This window comes from Copadichromis virginalis, linkage group LG6, assembly GCF_057382275.1.
Source record: "Copadichromis virginalis isolate Kocher_CV1m ecotype Utaka linkage group LG6, C_Virginalis_male_GT1.1, whole genome shotgun sequence".
Taxonomy (NCBI): Eukaryota; Metazoa; Chordata; class Actinopteri; order Cichliformes; family Cichlidae; genus Copadichromis; species Copadichromis virginalis.
Genome location: NC_140623.1, coordinates 33,226,443 through 33,244,375, shown reverse-complemented (window position 1 = coordinate 33,244,375; position 17,933 = coordinate 33,226,443). Strand labels below are relative to the sequence as shown.

At 38.7% G+C, this 17,933-nt stretch overlaps 1 protein-coding gene and 1 long non-coding RNA gene across 2 annotated transcripts in view; one reads left to right on the top strand and one right to left on the bottom strand.

Annotated features, from left to right (window-relative positions):
- Nucleotides 1-12,063, top strand: part of LOC146708202 (complement C3-like) — a 47,332-nt gene extending 35,269 nt beyond the window's left edge. The window contains exons 34-43 of the mRNA XM_085459968.1: nt 1,344-1,425; nt 1,518-1,566; nt 1,664-1,751; nt 1,846-1,935; nt 2,264-2,366; nt 2,863-2,955; nt 4,355-4,447; nt 4,523-4,606; nt 8,134-8,278; nt 10,324-12,063. Coding sequence (XP_085316094.1) covers nt 1,344-1,425; nt 1,518-1,566; nt 1,664-1,751; nt 1,846-1,935; nt 2,264-2,366; nt 2,863-2,955; nt 4,355-4,447; nt 4,523-4,606; nt 8,134-8,278; nt 10,324-10,468 — 972 coding nt within the window. The 3' untranslated portion in view covers nt 10,469-12,063. The remainder of the gene's footprint in view (nt 1-1,343; nt 1,426-1,517; nt 1,567-1,663; nt 1,752-1,845; nt 1,936-2,263; nt 2,367-2,862; nt 2,956-4,354; nt 4,448-4,522; nt 4,607-8,133; nt 8,279-10,323) is intronic.
- Nucleotides 12,064-15,277: 3,214 nt separating this feature from the next.
- On the bottom strand, nt 15,278-17,441 carry LOC146708201 (uncharacterized). Its single transcript, XR_014920939.1, has 2 exons — nt 16,427-17,441; nt 15,278-16,044 (listed from the first exon to the last, which is right to left on the bottom strand). It is a non-coding gene; the product is annotated as an uncharacterized LOC146708201 (long non-coding RNA).
- Between the last annotated feature and the right edge of the window lie 492 nt (nt 17,442-17,933).

Sequence of the window (17,933 nt, the reverse complement as noted above, 5' to 3'; positions counted from 1 at the left end):
ATTATGAGTCCAGTCCAGGTTGTTGTTCAGATGAACACCAAGGTACCTGTAGCTGTCCACAGCCTCAATGTCCATACCTTGGATGTTCAGTGGTTGCAGTGGAGAATGCTTGTGCCTGCGGAAGTCTACCACCAGCTCCTTGGTTTTACTGGCGTTGATCTGGAGGTAGTTCTGCTGGCACCAGTCCACAAAGTCTTGAGTCAGTCCTCTGTACTCCTTGTCGTCCCCATCAGTGATGAGGCCGACTATTGCAGAGTCATCAGAGAACTTCTGCGGAAGCACTGGGTGGAGTTGTGGGAGAAGTCTGCAGTGTAGATGGTGAAGAGGAACGGAGCCAGAACCGTTCCCTGTGCGGCCCCCTGTACTGCAGACGACCCTGTCCGACACACAGCTCTGAGTCCTCACATACTGTGGTCGGTCGGTGAGGTAGTCCAGAATCCAGGTAGTGAGGTGATGGTCCACTCCTTAGTTCTCCAGCTTGTCCTTCAGGACCGTGGGAAGAATGGTGTTGAAGGCACTGGAGAAATCAAAGAACACGATTCTCACAGTGCTCCCAGCGGTCTCCAGGTGAGCAAGGGAACGATGTAGGAGGTGAATGACGGCATCATCCGCTCCAGTGCCAGGCTGGTAGGCAAACTGAAGTGGGTCCAATGATTAGCTCACCAAGTGCCGAAGCTGAGCCAGGACCAGCCACTCCAGGGTCTTCATCAGGTGGGATGTCAGAGCCACCGGCCTGTAGCTGTTGAGGTCCTTGGGGCGTGAAGTCTTTGGCACTGGTACAACACAGGAGGTTTTCCAGAGCTGTGGGACTCTTCCCAACCTCAGGCTCAGGTTGAAGAGGTGCTCCATCACCCCACACAGTTGGTCTGCGCAGGACCTGACGACCCTTGAGCTGATGCCATCTGGGCCCACTGCCTTCTTGGCTTTAATCCTCCTCAGTTCCCTCCTAACCTGGGTGGTTGAGAAAGACAGGCTGGAGCCTTGTGTTGAGTGTGTATTGGATGCTGTTGTTGGGGGTGGGGGGGAGTGAGCAGGGTGAATAGAGGAGGTGTGAAGTGTCTGAGGTGTCAGAGGTGGAACAGCAGCAGTGGGGGTGGGTGAGTCTGCAGCCGATGTTGAAGACTGCCTCATGGATGAATCAAATCTGTTGAAGAAATGATTCAGTTCATTTGCCATCAAAAGAGATGAAGATCAGTGAAACACTTGCTCCTTAAAGTGTTAAAGGATGAAGCTTTCATTCGAAATCTATTTCTACACTCAAGTGAGCTCAGTTTAATAACTTGTTCCTCAAAGCACATTACCACCTCAGTCCAATACAAGTAAGATCTTTCTGCCATTTTCAGATCATGTCGCTGTATTACGCTCTGCCTAAGGTATTAGAGAAGGACTGTGAGTTGTTCAACTTGTCTGTGCAGATTGTCCCAGGTAAATTTCAATGTCCATCTCCCTGTTGTTTTTGGTATATATGGGTGTCTGTCTTTTTTGTATTTTGCTCATCAAATGCATTGCTTTTGCAGAGAAACTAGATGAAGATGAGAAGATATACAAGCTGACAATAGAGGTTTTGTAAGTACTTCCAAATTGGACTGTTCTGAACAGCACATTCAAATAAATTTCTGTGCTTGTGTTTTTTTTTTAACCAATCTATTTTTTGCCTATGCAGGTTTAAAGAGGAGCGCAATGCATCCATGTCAATTATAGATGTTGGTTTGCCAACTGGATTCACATTTAACAAAAATGACTTGGATGCTGTAAGAGCTTAAAAGGACACAAGTATCAAAAGCAAGAATGCACAATAACTTATTATTTGTACTAACCAGTTACTTTTAAATTCTGTGTGTGCAGTTGTCTAAAAGCCACTCCAGGATCATTTCAAGATATGAAAGCAATACGGATCTTTCAGAAAGGGGCTCACTCATCATTTACCTGAATAAGGTAAGATCGTCTGTATGGCTTCTTTCTGAAATTCAGACGACTTATGTTTGTGTTTCTTTTGTGACTGATAAGTTGCCTTTTATTTATATAATCATAGACATACTTCACTACTAAATATGTTCAATATAATAGCCTCTTGATATACTTCAAAGAGCTATTGTGTTGATTTCTCCTCAAATTTAGGTAATTTTAATCCCATTTTCTCAAGTATGCCAGTGTTAAAGGGTCATCCCTGCCTAATTACAAAGTCTGCTGTTCAGCATGTGTGTTTCAGTTGTGTTTTGCACTACCTACACATATTTTACCTTTGTGGGACACCTCTCCGCAGATTAGTAGCGTACTGCCAGAGATAATCACTTTCAGGATCCATTCAACTATGGAAGCAAGCTTCTTGCAACCAACTGCAGTGTCCGTCTATGAATACAACAACAGTGAGTCTCTAAAATCAGATATCAATATAACAAATGTCAGTTTCCAAAAACATGATGAGAATTTTATGGTTTTCTTGGTCAACAAAGACTGTAATATATATGTATGTATATATATATATATATATATATATATATATATATATATATATATATATATATATATATATATATATATATATATATATATCTGTCCAGAAGAGCGCAGTCCTGGGAACAGCTAAGATACTGCGCAGGACCCTCAAGCTCCCAGGCCTCTGGTAGAGGACCCGAGCTTGAAGGATAAACCGCCCGCAGGGGCGTGCTGGGTGTTTTTGTGTGTGTGTGTGTGTGTGTGTATGTGTACATATATATGGTTATATTATATGGTTATATATATGTACACACACACACACACACACACATATATATAGATATAGATATATAGATATATATATTGGCTGGTGTGACATCCCATGAGTGAAAACAAAGTATTTTTCAACATCTTCTTTTCTTGCAGAGAAACCTTGTGTGAAATTCTATCACCCTGAAAGGAAAAATGCAACACTATTAAGTCGGTGTAGTGGAAGAAAGGAATGTGTATGTGCAGAAGGTAAAGAACATTACCACACTATCTACTTATATATTTATTCCGTTTGAATTTATTCTATTTGGAACTTAAAGAAACAGTCAGTGACAAAAGACATTAACACTTACCTTGAAAGATGCGACCTTTATTGATGGTTTGTGTGTAGCAGAGCATCACATGCTGCAGACAACAGAATAGTAGCTACTAATTTCTTTTAATCTTTTGTCAATCACAACAAATTGGAGGGCATGTGGACAACCATACAGTCTCACATCCTCCTTTGCTTATAAACTATACAATATTTTATCGTAATCAGAGCTTTGAATACTCATATATTTAGAAAGTAGCATGCTTGCATAACAACTTTTGCAGTGTTTAAGAATTAAAGACATTTGTATATCTTATCCCCATTTTAAGAGGCTCAAAAGTAATTAGACAAGTGGATTCTTTCCACGGTTAAGAAAAACTTCTTCACATTATGGCACTCATATCATTGTCTAGTCTACTATCAAGAGATCCCTCTGAGTAAAAACGTATGAAAACCTCTGGTTACACTCAAATTAGACTTTGACAGAAAAGCTCTAAAACAGCCTGGACAGTTCTGAAAAAAAACAAACATTGGAAAGATGAAACCAAGCTCATAATTAGAAGCATTCCAGATCATCTCTCAATCATTAACCCAATGTTATGGCATTAGCATGTATGGCTGGCAGTGGATTATGGTCACTAATATTTATTGATACGTGATTATATAACTATTAGGATGAATTCCGAATTGTGCGAGGCTGCACTATCTGTTCTAATTCAGCAAAATTCTTTAAAAATGCTTGAACAGTGGGGCTGGGTATCCTCACTAATTTTTATAACTGATTCGATTCAGATTCACTAGGTCCCAATTTGGTTTGATCCCTGATTCGATTTGATTCCATTCCATTGTGACTCTTTCAGTCAGAAATATTATACTTCTAATCATTTATCAGTACATATCCATATTTTTATATCAATGTATAAAAACAAAGTTGACACTTGTGGGACTTCAACAGAGGTGTAAGCATCACAGCAGATGCCTTTATGTCAAAGTAACTGAGGATAAAACACAGAAACACATGAAAGGCGTTTTGCCTGGCCTGGCTTTTTATAGCGGATAACATGTCTTGAAAATATAACTTTTATATTGTATAACTTTTAACGACAACAAAAACAATAATAATGATATTAATAACAACAATAATGATATTAATGATAATGATAATATTAATGATACAATTTGTTGGTGCCTTTTACAACACTCATCTTACACAATTACAGTGTTGAAAGAAAATCAACATCTAGGAATAATATGAACAGCTGAACGCATTCACATCTGCTCAGTCATTCGAGTCATCGCTTGTGAATTTACTTTGGACCAATGCTGTATTTCCAGAGAATTGCAGTTTTCAGAGAAAGAATGAAGTCGGCAATGAAGATCGCATTGCAAAGGCCTGTGAAGTTGCAAAGGATGGCAGTATAGATTTTGGTAAGAGATATTTGTTAATGAAAAAGTGAGAAAACAAGCAAATGGTTTAACGATCTACAACTTGCTTCTTCTCAGTTTACAAAGTGAGAGTGGAAGAGTTGGAACCCTATTGGTCCACTGACTTTTACAGAGTACAAATTCTTGAAGTCATCAAGGAAGGTGGGTGTTAATTTCCTTTTTCTTTAATGACTTTCTATTAAGCTCTGCGGTTCATAGGTAGACATAAAGTTTATTTATACATATGTATGTATATATATATATATATATATATATATTAGGGGTGCAACGATACACAAAATTCACGGTTCGGTTCGGTTCGATACTTTGGTGTCACGGTTCGATATTTTTTCGATACAAAAAAATGTTCATGCATTTTTAATTTGTCATTTATTAAAATTATAAATATATATTTTAACCCAAAAGTACAGTTTTTAAATTTAACCCTAACCCTTGTGCGTGTTTTTTATTTTGACAGCGAATGCGCACCTGCGGACCACTTATGTGCAGCCCTGGTTATTTAGCTCATCATATCGCAGCCACAGAAATTATTTTGTCCATGAAACCATAAAGCTGCACTTTCTTTTTGCCTTATAGTCTGATTTGTCATAACTTCTCCGTTTTGTGGTAAGCTTTTCTTTGGCTGTCACTTCTTCACCCTGACCTGTCTTATTTGGCTCAGCAGAACTGAAATGCTTTTACACGCTCACTCACATAAGCTCAGCGATTCTCTGCGCGATCAACCTCTCACATGTGTAAGCTTGCTGCGGGAGATTTCACTTGTCATGTTTGCATAGTAAGCTAACGATTAATAAGACGATGTCAGAGGAATTGGTGCACAAATTATCATCACTCACAGATCAGTGCTGTCGCTCTCTATACACAGTTCGCACGATTGCAAAGTGAAAGCAAAAAAACAAGCGCAAATTCAAACGCGACTTCAATATGTCACATATTGACAGTGGCTCACCGATGCCAATGACATAATTACCCAGCTACATTTCTGAAAGAATGCAAAAGCATTGACATATATTTTTCCTACAATAGCCCGACGGGCAGGGAAGAGAAAGATTTTGGTAGCCCGACTGAAAAAAATCGCTAGCTCCAGGACGTCGGGCTAGCGATATTGCAAGCCCTGTATCTGATTGAGGAATCACTCATCTTTGGAAAAGAGAGTTTATTACAGAGAAATGGCTCTTTCCAAAATAAAAGCTATACTATCCGCTTCTTCTGGGCTATATTCTCAGCAGCATATTAAACATATAAGGAGAATCATGTGCTAACAGCTGTCTAAATGACTCGGCTAAAGTTAGTAGCATGCTTGCTTTTTTTTGTCTGCTTCCACTTGTCTTTGCACTAGGATGATGTCGGCGTAAATGTGCAGTCATATTCGTTGTGTTCCCACTAGTGCTTTCAGGTTAATCTCGTTGAAATGACCTTAACGCCACAACACGGCAAATCTCCGTTAACAAGCTACCGCCGATCACTCCGTGCATGGGGCTAGACGGCCAACACGTTAACGAGCTAACTGCGCTAACACACTAGTTCACACCAATGTAATTGAGCATTGCATGGCACATCCAACATACTGTTTTACTTTAGTCCATGACTCGCTTACCTTCAGGGTCATACGTCACATGAAAACCAAAATAATTCCAAACGCCAGATCTGAATGAGTTTCAATTTGCCTGTTGCAAGTAGAGCTTAACTTCTGTCTCGCTAGCTTGCCCTGCGCTCTTCCTTCTGACTATGCTGTCTGTGTTGAGCGCTCAGTGGATCTGCGCTCGACAGTGCAGCCTAGGCGGAGTAGTCGAACACAGATTCACTGAGCGCTCAACACAGACAGCATCGTCAGAAGGAAAATTGATAAAAGAAATTACAAATGTTGTATTGTTCGATACATATGCGTACCGAACCGAAAGCACTGTATCGAACGGTTCAATATCGATACGAATATCGTTGCACCCCTAATATATATATATATAGTGGGGTAAAAAAGTATTTAGTCAGCCACCGATTGTGCAAGTTCCCCCACTTAAAATGATGACAGAGGTCAGTAATTTGCACCAGAGGTACACTTCAACTGTGAGAGACAGAATGTGAAAAAAAAATCCATGAATTCACATGGTAGGATTTGTAAAGAATTTATTCGTAAATTAGGGTAGAAAATAAGTATTTGGTCACCTGAAACAAGGAAAATCTCTGGCTCTCACAGACCTGTAACGTCTTCTGTAAGAAGCTTTTCTGTCCCCCACTCGTTACCTGTATGAATGGCACCTGTTTGAACTCATCATCTGTATAAAAGACACCTGTCCACAGCCTCAAACAGTCAGACTCCAAACTCCGCCATGGCCAAGACCAAAGAGCTTTCGAAGGACACCAGGAAAAGTATTGTAGACCTGCACCATACTGGGAAGAGTGAATCTACAATAGACAAGCAGCTTGGTGTGAAAAAATCAACTGTGGGAGCAATCATCAGAAAATGGAAGACATACAAGACCACTGATAATCTCCCTCGATCTGGGGCTCCACGCAAGATCTCATCCCGTGGGGTCAAAATGATCATGAGAACGGTGAGCAAAGATCCCAGAACCACACGGGGGGACCTGGTGAATGACCTGCAGAGAGCTGGGACCAAAGTAACAAAGGTCACCATCAGTAACACACTACAACGGCAGGGAATCAAATCCCGCAGTGCCAGACGTGTTCCGCTGCTGAAGCCAGTGCATGTCCAGGCCCGTCTGAAGTTTGCCAGAGAGCACATGGATGATACAGCAGAGGATTGGGAGAATGTCATGTGGTCAGATGAAACCAAAGTAGAACTTTTTGGTATAAACTCAACTCGTCGTGTTTGGAGGAAGAAGAATACTGAGTTGCATCCCAAGAACACCATACCTACTATGAAGCATGGGGGTGGAAACATCATGCTATGGGGCTGTTTTTCTGCCAAGGGGACAGGACGACTGATCCGTGTTAAGGACAGAATGAATGGGGCCATGTATCGTGAGATTTTGAGCCAAAACCTCCTTCCATCAGTGAGAACTTTGAAGATGAAACGAGGCTGGGTCTTCCAACATGACAATGATCCAAAACACACCGCCCGGGCAACAAAGGAGTGGCTCCGTAAGAAGCATTTGAAAGTCCTGGAGTGGCCTAGCCAGTCTCCAGACCTCAACCCCATAGAAAATCTGTGGCGGGAGTTGAAAGTCCGTGTTGCTCGGCGACAGCCCCAAAACATCACTGCTCTCGAGAAGATCTGCATGGAGGAATGGGCCAAAATACCAGCTACTGTGTGTGCAAACCTGGTAAAGACCTATAGTAAACGTTTGACCTCTGTTATTGCCAACAAAGGTTATGTTACAAAGTATTGAGTTGTATTTTTGTTATTGACCAAATACTTATTTTCCACCCTGATTTACGAATAAATTCTTTACAAATCCTACCATGTGGATTCATGGATTTTTTTTTCACATTCTGTCTCTCACAGTTGAAGTGTACCTCTGGTGCAAATTACTGACCTCTGTCATCATTTTAGGTGGGGGAACTTGCACAATCGGTGGCTGACTAAATACTTTTTTGCCCCACTGTATATATATATATATATATATATGTGTGTGTGTATATGTGTATATGTGTATATATATATATTCAGTAAAAGAAATTTCTTCTACTTTGTCTTCTAACTGCAGGAAATACCGATGTTGGTCCAGAAGGTCAACCACGCATATTCATTAGCTATCAGCACTGCAGAAAGGCTCAGGGTCTAACAGCAAGTAAAACCTACCTTATCATGGGCATATCCAAAGACATTTACAAAGATGATGAAAAAAGAATGTGAGTTTTTATATATGTGCATGTGTGTGGATCTTGTGCATTTCTTCTTTTTTTTAAAAAAAAGAAAAGAAAACTCTTTTATTGAGAAAGCACATTAGACAATAGCAGTAGTATGACTTTCTATATTGCTTTTGCTTTCACATTTTTTAACTTTTAGTTTTAAGAACAGAGAAAAAAAACAAATAAAAAACAAAACAAACAAAAACCTGTTGGCCTCAAGGGCTGGTGTCCTGCAGGTTTTAAATGTGTCCTTGATCCAACACAGCTGACTTAAATGGCTAAATTATCTCCTCAACATGTCTTGAAATTCTTCGGATGCCTGGCAATGAACTTTTCACTTTATTCAGGTGTGTTGACCCAGGGTTATATCTAAAACCTGCAGGACACCAGCCATTGAGGGCTGGAGTTAGACACCCCTGACTTAGACCATATTCTGTAGAAGGTATCCCTCTGCACTATGAGAAAGAAAGACAGTTGTATAGGTCTCTTTTATACTTATGCATATACAAAGGTTTCTATCATTAGAATTCAGTTTATTCACTGGTATGTTGCCCAGAAATATGGTTTCAAAGGTTAAAGGAAAACTGAACGGCTACCTTGAGGTACCCCTGAGCCCGGTACCATCCCTACACACTGGTCCCTGGGTGCCAAATGGCTGCCCACTCCTTCACTGAGTGAATGGGTTAAATGCAGAGGGGAATTTCCCCATGTGGATCAATAAAGTATATATTATTTTTATTATTATATTTTTATGTATTGCATTTGATACATTTGGGTGTTTGGGGCAACTTTTTGTTAACAACAATGTTAATTTTAGATTAAAAAAAGAGAGAGAGAGAGAGAGTTTGGTCCGTAACATTTTGAAATTATGGCAAGTATTAATCATGTTTATGAGATCGAGGTCTCCAAAACTCTTGTATCAAATATGATACAAAAGGGTATTATAGAAAGATTTTTTTTCTTATGTCCATTGCATATATGTCATCTGTTTCATTTTTAAATCTTATTATATCAGGTTTAATATCAGCATTCAGCATCACAGAATGTAGATGTTGCAGATCTAACAATTTCTCTTCCAAGTGAAAATTTTCCCTACTTGATTTTTTCAGGTAGGAGGATATACTGTTTATTTCGCCTCTAATCAGTGCCTTCAGTGTGCAACATAATATTCCCTGTGACACCTCCTCATTCTCGTTATAATCTAATTAAATCTCTATTTCTTTTTTCAAACTCTCTTTAGCATATGGGTAATTTAGAATGTTTGTGTTCAACCTCCATAAGGTAGATCTATTTTTCCTGTTCAGGCAGATGTCATCATAAATAGAATTATGATCTGAAATGGTACAGGGACCTATTTCACATCACCACTGATGTTGATTGACACCAGTTTCGTTAACCTGCTACTCATTTAAGTTGCAGCCCCTGTAGTTATTATACACAGTTTGATGGGCTCCCCGCTCACCCTTGTAAACACTGAGCATAGAACACATAAAAAAGATAACATCAAAGAGGACCAAAAATCAAACTGAGGTCCTAACTTCCAAGGTAAAGGTCTCTGAGATGGACCCTGCTTCACCTCCAAAGGCAGCATCTTCATCAGTCTGTGAAGGAGGTCCTTGATGGCTAAGGTCTCACCATAGAAACTACCTCTGAGAAAACCTACTTATTTATTTATTTTGCACCATAAACTGAATATAATAGTCTCAAGTATTGAAAACAGAGTGGGTAGACCTCAATTTCCTGAGGATGAAGGCGCTCTCCTCCTGAAGGCTCTGAGTTTTTCTTTGTAACCAGGGTCCCGCTTCTTGTTCGCCACGCCGCTCCCTGGTTCTTTGCCCACCAAACTGAATTAAACTAAAGCCAATTTGCACCAATTGTATGAAATAAATCCCAAACAAACAAGCAAGGTAGATTTAAGGTTCAATCAAATGTTATCATGTTGCTGCTCATAGTGTTACAATACATATGATATTTCTGACTTTTTAAACTTGCCTGTGTGAAGACCCAATGTTTTTGGTTTTTTCCTCTCACTTTTCTTTGCTCAGATACCAGTATGTGCTTGGTGAGAGAACCTGGATTGAGTACTGGCCCACAACTGCCGAGTGCCAGACTAGGGAATATCGTTCTACCTGTGTGGGAATACAGGACCTGGTCCAGGTATACAAACTCCATGGATGTCCAAGGAAGTGAACCTGAGAACTACATAGAATTCTACTTTTTGTTTTGAATTTACAAAATTTACAATTCTGATATGGGATGCAAAAGTCGTAATATTGCAACAGAACTGTTAATTAAAATATCCATATGTGTGCTAATTGAAAGTAGAATTCAAGTTAAATACAGGTCAGTATGGATTAAAGTCTTTCATGGGATAAAGCAATGCAATAAACACGATAAACTGAAAAGACAAACCTTACCAGAGAGTGATATTATACCCCTTTCGTCAAACTGAGTGATTTATGACCCCCCTAATTGATTTATGACCCCTAATAAATTATTCATGAGCTCCGGAAGTAATTAAATTATTCATGAGCTCCGGAAGTAGGAAGTAATTAAGTAATAAAAATATGATATTCATAAAAATATGATATTCATAAAAATATGATATTCATAAAAATATAATTGATTATTTAGAAAGTTTCTTATATATAGGTGTTCAATTAAGTTTCAAACAAGTTCCTGATTGCTGAGTTGTTGATCATGGCAGGTGTCCATAAATCCTTTACCATTTTATAGGCAATAGCTCTTGTGAAAGAATGAACTGGACATTAGGGAACATAATTCCTGCTCTGCCTCCTAGGGTGAAGCTGATAAAGTGAACTTCAAAACCAGAACAGAAAGATAAAGTTGCAAAATAAAAGATTAAGGATTGTGTTTTTATAGCATGTAGTAAACTATCCCCTTTTTCTAACACAGAGTTTGTATGAAGTTCACTTTATCAGCTGAAAATATTAAAGCCAGAACTTACAAGATCAAAAACCTTTTACTTCATGTACAGGGTTTCCAAAAAAGTTTTATTTCAGGTATATAAACCATTACATTTGATTCAAGTAAAACAAATAATTACATTGATTCTTGTAAAGTTTTTCCAAGAAAGTTTTATTTGATGTAACGGGTTTCCAAAATTATTTAATTTGATGTAATGAAACCAATAGATTTGAATGGGGTAAAACAAATAACTCGATTGATTCTTGCAATGCTTTTCCAAGAAAGTTTTATTTGATGTAACGGGTTTCCAAAAAAAAGTTTTATTTCAGGTATATAAACCAATACATTTGATTCAAGTAAAACAAATAATTACACTGATTCTTGTAAAGAGTTTCCAAAAAGGTTTTGACTGGCAACAACGCTCACCTGCTAAATCCAACAGAACACCACTGGGACATTATGTTTCACTCATCTGACTGTGCAGGAGCTCAGTGTTGGGTATGGTAAATGGTCTGTTTCATATTTAGTGCTTTTAGACTCTTCCTGGTTGTTGATGAGACTTTGCAGAAAGCAGCTTCACCTCTGATCACACACACACACACACACACACACACACACACACACACACACACACACACACACACACACACACACACACACACACACACACACTCACACACACACACACACACACACACACACACACACTCAACTCCACTCACTCACCTGGAGGATCAACACTCAGGCTAATGATGCTGATGTGGTTATTGCTCTGGGGATTTAGCAGGTGAGCTAAATCATGTGTAACATGTGAATTTCCTGAGTGTGGCATTAATAAAGTCTGTGTCTATGTCAAAGCTGACGTTTAAATTCCTTTTTAAATTTACCAACATTTCTGATTTGCGGTTAAGACTGTGACATGTTTTCACCATTTGAAAGCCAGAAGAGTGATCACTCTTGAAGCCTGGTTGCTGCAGAATACTAGGACTACTAGTACTAGTTCTAGTACTACTGCTACTCCACAAAGCACATTGTTCAGGAATTTCACAAATTTGCTTACGTCTAATGTGTTGGCTTACAGGTAAACTTGTTTTGCAGATGGATAGGATGAAAACTTCCAGCATCACATAATGTTTTCCGATCAGTAGGTTTGGAGTAAAAAAGAACTGGACATATATTTGTCTTCTTTGGGCTACTTTTATGTCAAGAAAGTTAACTTATTTAGAACTGTGATCAAGGATAACACATAAACCCTTGCAAATGTGATGGTAAAAGAGTCTAACATCTAGGTGTTACATGGTGTTGCAGGTGATAAAGATCCATAAACTACTTCCATTTGTTTAGAGGTGATTGCCAGTTTTGTTGGGATTTTTAGAGATACAGAGATCCTGTTCTGCTTTACTTAAAAAAAAAAAAGGATTTTCAGAGCTGTTGATATATTAATCAGTGTTCATAGAAACATGGATCAACCCTGTTTTGACAGTGAGTGTTACATTGTGACAGTTTCCATAAAAGTCTGCAAATTCTCTGAACAGGTAGCCATGAAGCAGCCATTTTTTTAAAAGATTAATTAAACTTAATATTATTTGTATGGCCATATCACAACAACAGCATAGCCTTAAACCAGGTTTGGAGTAAAGAGAACTGGACATATAGTTTCTTTTTTTGGGTTACTTTGAAGTGAAGAAAGTTAACTTGTTTAGAACTGTGATCAAGGATAACACGTAAAACGTTGAACGTTTCAATATAAAAAGTGTACAAACTCCAGAAAAGTGGCAACTGAGGTGGCAAAATTGCAGGCAATTTTCACTTAAGTAGAGGTACAGCTGCTAGTGTCAAAAACACTCGAGTAAAAGCTTGATAAAGTATCGGGTCAGAAATGTGCTCAAATTGAGGAAGTCAAAGTAGTAACCTAACTGAACCTTGTGCTATAATAAAAAAATAAAATAATATTAGTAGATAGGACATTTGGCAGCCAGGGTTAGAGCTCAGACACCTGGAGCCTGGGGGTTGGGGCTAACAACACTGACTGGTAAAAGAATCTAACATCCAAGTGTTACATGGTGTTGCAGGTGACAAAAAGCCATAAACCACTGTTTAGAGGTTGTTGTGGAAGTTTTCCGTTTAATAAAGCCTGCAGACAAGCGATGAGCGGTAGCTAACATTCTTTAATCAAGACAAAGAACAGAAATCAAGCTTGGTGAGGGACTGCCATCGCTGGGGCAGAGGGTGAGCAGAGTCTCTCACTGAGCCTAGCATGGCTCTCAGTTTTGTCTTTCCCGCAAAGAAAGTTTCACACTGCCTTGCTATCTTTTACAGTGGAGAAAAGACAAAAAGCCTCTTCCTGTGGAGTTGTCTGCTTCCCCCCCAACTTCCTTACCAGACCCCACTATCTGTAAAACTGTTTAAATGGAGTGTGAGGCAGACATGCTAAAACAGTGACCTAAAAGCATTACCAATAAACAATGGGATCAATACATAAATGAAAGAAATGCAGCTGATAAAAAAGCCATAAACTACTTTCATTTGTTTAGTGGTGATTGCCAGTTTAGTTGGGTTTTTTTGAGACACAGAGAGTGAGAGATCCTGTCCTACATTACTTTAAAAAAAGAAGATATTTTCAGAGCTGTTGATATATGAAGCTCTGAGCATTGAGTGTTGCATTGTGAGAGTTTCAGTAAAAAGCCTGCAAATTATTGCATTTATACTGGAGAGCAAAGAACAATTAAATTCTACTTGTACTATGGAAAATCAGTTTCATAAAAGCTACATAAACAGAGCTGAAGAAGACTGCGTTTGTAAAACTAGCGGTAACGTGTGAGAATTATAAGTTATAAGACTGTTTCTGCTATCGATACAATTTGTGTTGTTAATCCTAAATGATTCACGGTGACAACATCATAAGAACAAGGTCATTTTACTCCACACACACACATTTGGAAAATCACATAGTTTGACCATAAAAATTCCCAGAATAATTAGTATTTGAGATTGCTGAAGCAACATCACTAAAGAAAAATATCCTTGCATGTCACTTTCGTTTAAAAATATAAAAAATGTGAAGGTTTTTTTTTTGTAAAACATAAAAACAACAAAACTTAAGACCTTAAGAATCTCCTTATGAATGTTGTGAATATCTAGATCATTGGTGTTTGGATTTGAGGGTCAACAGGGCGAACACTGAGGCTGGGTATTAGAAATACAACATGGCAACATGAGACATGTTAACTCTGAGAACACTAACATCTAGATTAAGGTGTGAGAGGTAAATACATAACAGAAGCTAAAAAGGAGTTGCTTGTCTCTAGATTAGTTAAAATAAATTGAAAATAAACTGATTTGAACACGTTTGATGCATTATACAAAAAAAGGTTCATGATATAGTTCACATGATCTAAGCAAGAGTCACTCGGAATCTCAAATGTTAAAGTACACTTACTGATTGTACTTTTACTACATGAGCTAATGTAGATGCTCTAAAAGCACGCTGGGTGAAAAAGAACCACACGTTTGGAGAAACTGTGCTGTAACTTCTCATACTGTGAAGTTTTCTGACAAAAGTGAATTGAAAACTTATGCTGTACAGTTTACTAAGGGGTCCTTTGCTGGGCCATGTGCAATTACACAAAAGAACAAGTTAAATTTCACCATAACACTGACTGGAGAAAAGCCAAATTGGGATTCTAATTGACATTACAACTGAAATCAGTGCTGTGATAGTTAGTTTAAGATCACAACCTGATTTAAAACACAGTCTAACATCAACATTCTTGCCCCTGAAAATAGGTCAGGATGGCCGAAAAATGTACTTTAAAAATGAGATTTTCTTTTTGTTTCATTGGAACAGTAAAGTACCATTACAAAGAAATGAGTACACCTTTGTAGATATCACTGATATGGAGTTTTTCATGTTTTACATACAGACTTTCTCATTTAAACCATGGTGACTTAAAAGTTTAGCAGCAAGACACTTGTTTCCTTTGTTCCATCAAACATTTCTTTCAGCCATCTGTGTTTATCAGAGCGATATGTGACTAATTTTTTATTGAATCACCAGAAAGTACACAAATACAAGATTAAATATTTTATTTATTTATCAAAGATACATAATTACACATTGATACAATGAATAAGGTGTCTATAAAAATTACACATGGTGTAAGAAAAACATTATAACATACAAATAAGTGTTTTAAGATAATCTGACATACTTTAAAAGCATAAGAATAAAAGTTTTTTTTTTTTAAATCATGTTCTTTGATGATCACATTACATGTATCACATTTTTTAAAGCATAACGTAGGGTGTTCACAAAAACAGTTTTATGATTACTTTTTCCACAGTGCTTGTATGCCTCTTGCAAAACTATGTACTTATCACCATATGACATAATAACTCACGATTATGCAAGACCAGCCATGAAATGTCCGTCGCTTCATTACAATCATTTGTCCCCGCTGCTGCCCTCAGACCCAGTCTGTGGGGTAAAATTGCTTTTTTGGTGGTTCATAAAAAATATCTCAAAAAGCGATGTTAGTGAGGGGACCAGAAACACTGGGTTGCAGAGCAGTTGGTAAGGACTTGTATATTTCTGGAGAGTCTGCAAAAGCTGTCTTGCTCGTGCTCCTGATTGGATATGTGGAGCCCGGCTCTGATATCTCACTGGTGGCAGCTAAAGGTAGGCATGCCTTGGAGGCGGAGTTGGTCTCGGGCGCAATCTTTCAAACGAGCCTCACGGCATTTCAGGCAACCTCAGGCCGGAAACAACATCCGGTCACTCGCGGTCAAAATCCACGCAGAGCTGGTGTTTCGCAGGGATCAGGTTAACACATCTGGGTCTAAAAATATAAAGAAAAACAAAAAGAGTTTTAAAACACGCAAACTAGCAAAATATCAAAGGAGCATAACATAACAATAACAAGATGATATGAGATACCCGATGAGGCCATGATAGGTGATGTAGACATGTAATGTATAAACTTTTACGGGAGTTAAAAGGGGAGCTTATATATATTTTAAAGTGTATTGTACGTGGGATAGGCTCCAGCGCACCGCGCGAGCCTGAGAAAAGGATAAGTGGAGGCGAATGGATGGATGGATGGTGTATTGTACCTGTTACAAACCATTGTGATATTTATTTATTTTTTTAAATGAAAGGATTGACAGAATGGTAAAAAGGAAAATGCAAAAATGTAGTTAGAGAGGAAGATTAACACTTACCGAATGATATGCGGATAAGGAAAGAGACGCAAGTTGCTGTTGAAATCGGCCGCTCCCTATGCGAACTCGCAAGCAGTCTGAGCGGCGCTAGTTGTTGATACGTCTGAAGTCAGATGTCTTCTGGGGGTTCGAAGATAGTCTTAACCTCAGCGGGAGATCGTAAAATCAGACCTGGAGCCGATTGGCTAACCGGGGTGCAAAGGGAGCGGTGCAAGGGTTATGTGATTGGCAGCGGGGCGCAGTGAGGCGGAGTTGGTCTAAGGGGGGAATTTTCAAACGAGGTAAGCAGCGCATTAGGGAGCAGAGCGGGGAGCGAACAAGCAGGAAAAAATTGTGCTCTGCAAGAAGTTGTGGATCGGAGATTAAGAGCGAGGTAGAACTTAGAGTGTGGGTTGAATTTTAGAGCTTGCTAGTAAGAGGAGCTTTCCCAATGTTTTTGGATTATAGCGCTTTTTTTTTTTTTGGGAATAGAGGGGTAGCTAACAAGTTATTCTAGGGTTTTGGAGAAATCGCGGAGAATTTTTTAAAAGGAGTTTTGGCTTTGTTTGGCTGAGCATGAAGGGAGCCGCGGGGCGCTGAATTTGAGAAAAAAGACTAAGGATTTTTTCAGGATTTCCCCTGTTATCGAATATAAGGTTTTGGGAATAGAGGGGGCACCCTAACAAGTTATTGTAGGGTTTTGGAGAAAACGCGGAGGGTTTTTTAAGGAGTTTTCCCTGCTTATGTTTCTAAGGAGGGTTAGGGTTAGGGGATCGCGAGTTTTTTCTGAGTATGAGTTTTATTCTAAATCTACAAATGCATATAAATCGAAATAAAGTTTTCCCCCAAGGCATGCAGCATGTGTTTGTGGCCATACTGAACGTTACAAAAGCACAAGTTTAACTAAACAATTTTAATATGGTTTAATACATTTTTAAACACATGAGCACGGAGCCCGAGAGAGCACGGTCCGGAGACACGGGCGCGCCCCCGCGCGCCCAGACACACAGCCTCGGGCGCGCGCACACACACACACTGACCCGCCACCAGATGGCGTTTTTTGAGCATAAAAAAATAAAAAAAAATTTTAATTGCTTAAAGAAATAAAAGAATGCTATTTTTTGATATATAAGAAACTTTCTAAATAATCAATTATATTTTTATGAATATCATATTTTTATGAATATCATATTTTTATGAATATCATATTTTTATTACTTAATTACTTCCTACTTCCGGAGCTCATGAATAATTTAATTACTTCCGGAGCTCATGAATAATTTATTAGCGGTCATAAATCAATTAGGGGGGTCATAATTCAATTCAATTCAATTCAATTTTATTTATATAGCGCCAAATCACAACAAAAGTCGCCTCAAGGCGCTTCATAGATACAGAGAAAAACCCAACAATCATATGACCCCCTATGAGCAAGCACTTTGGCGACAGTGGGAAGGAAAAACTCCCTTTTAACATAAATCACTCAGTTTGACGAAAGGGGTATAATATCACTCTCTCTTACCTAATA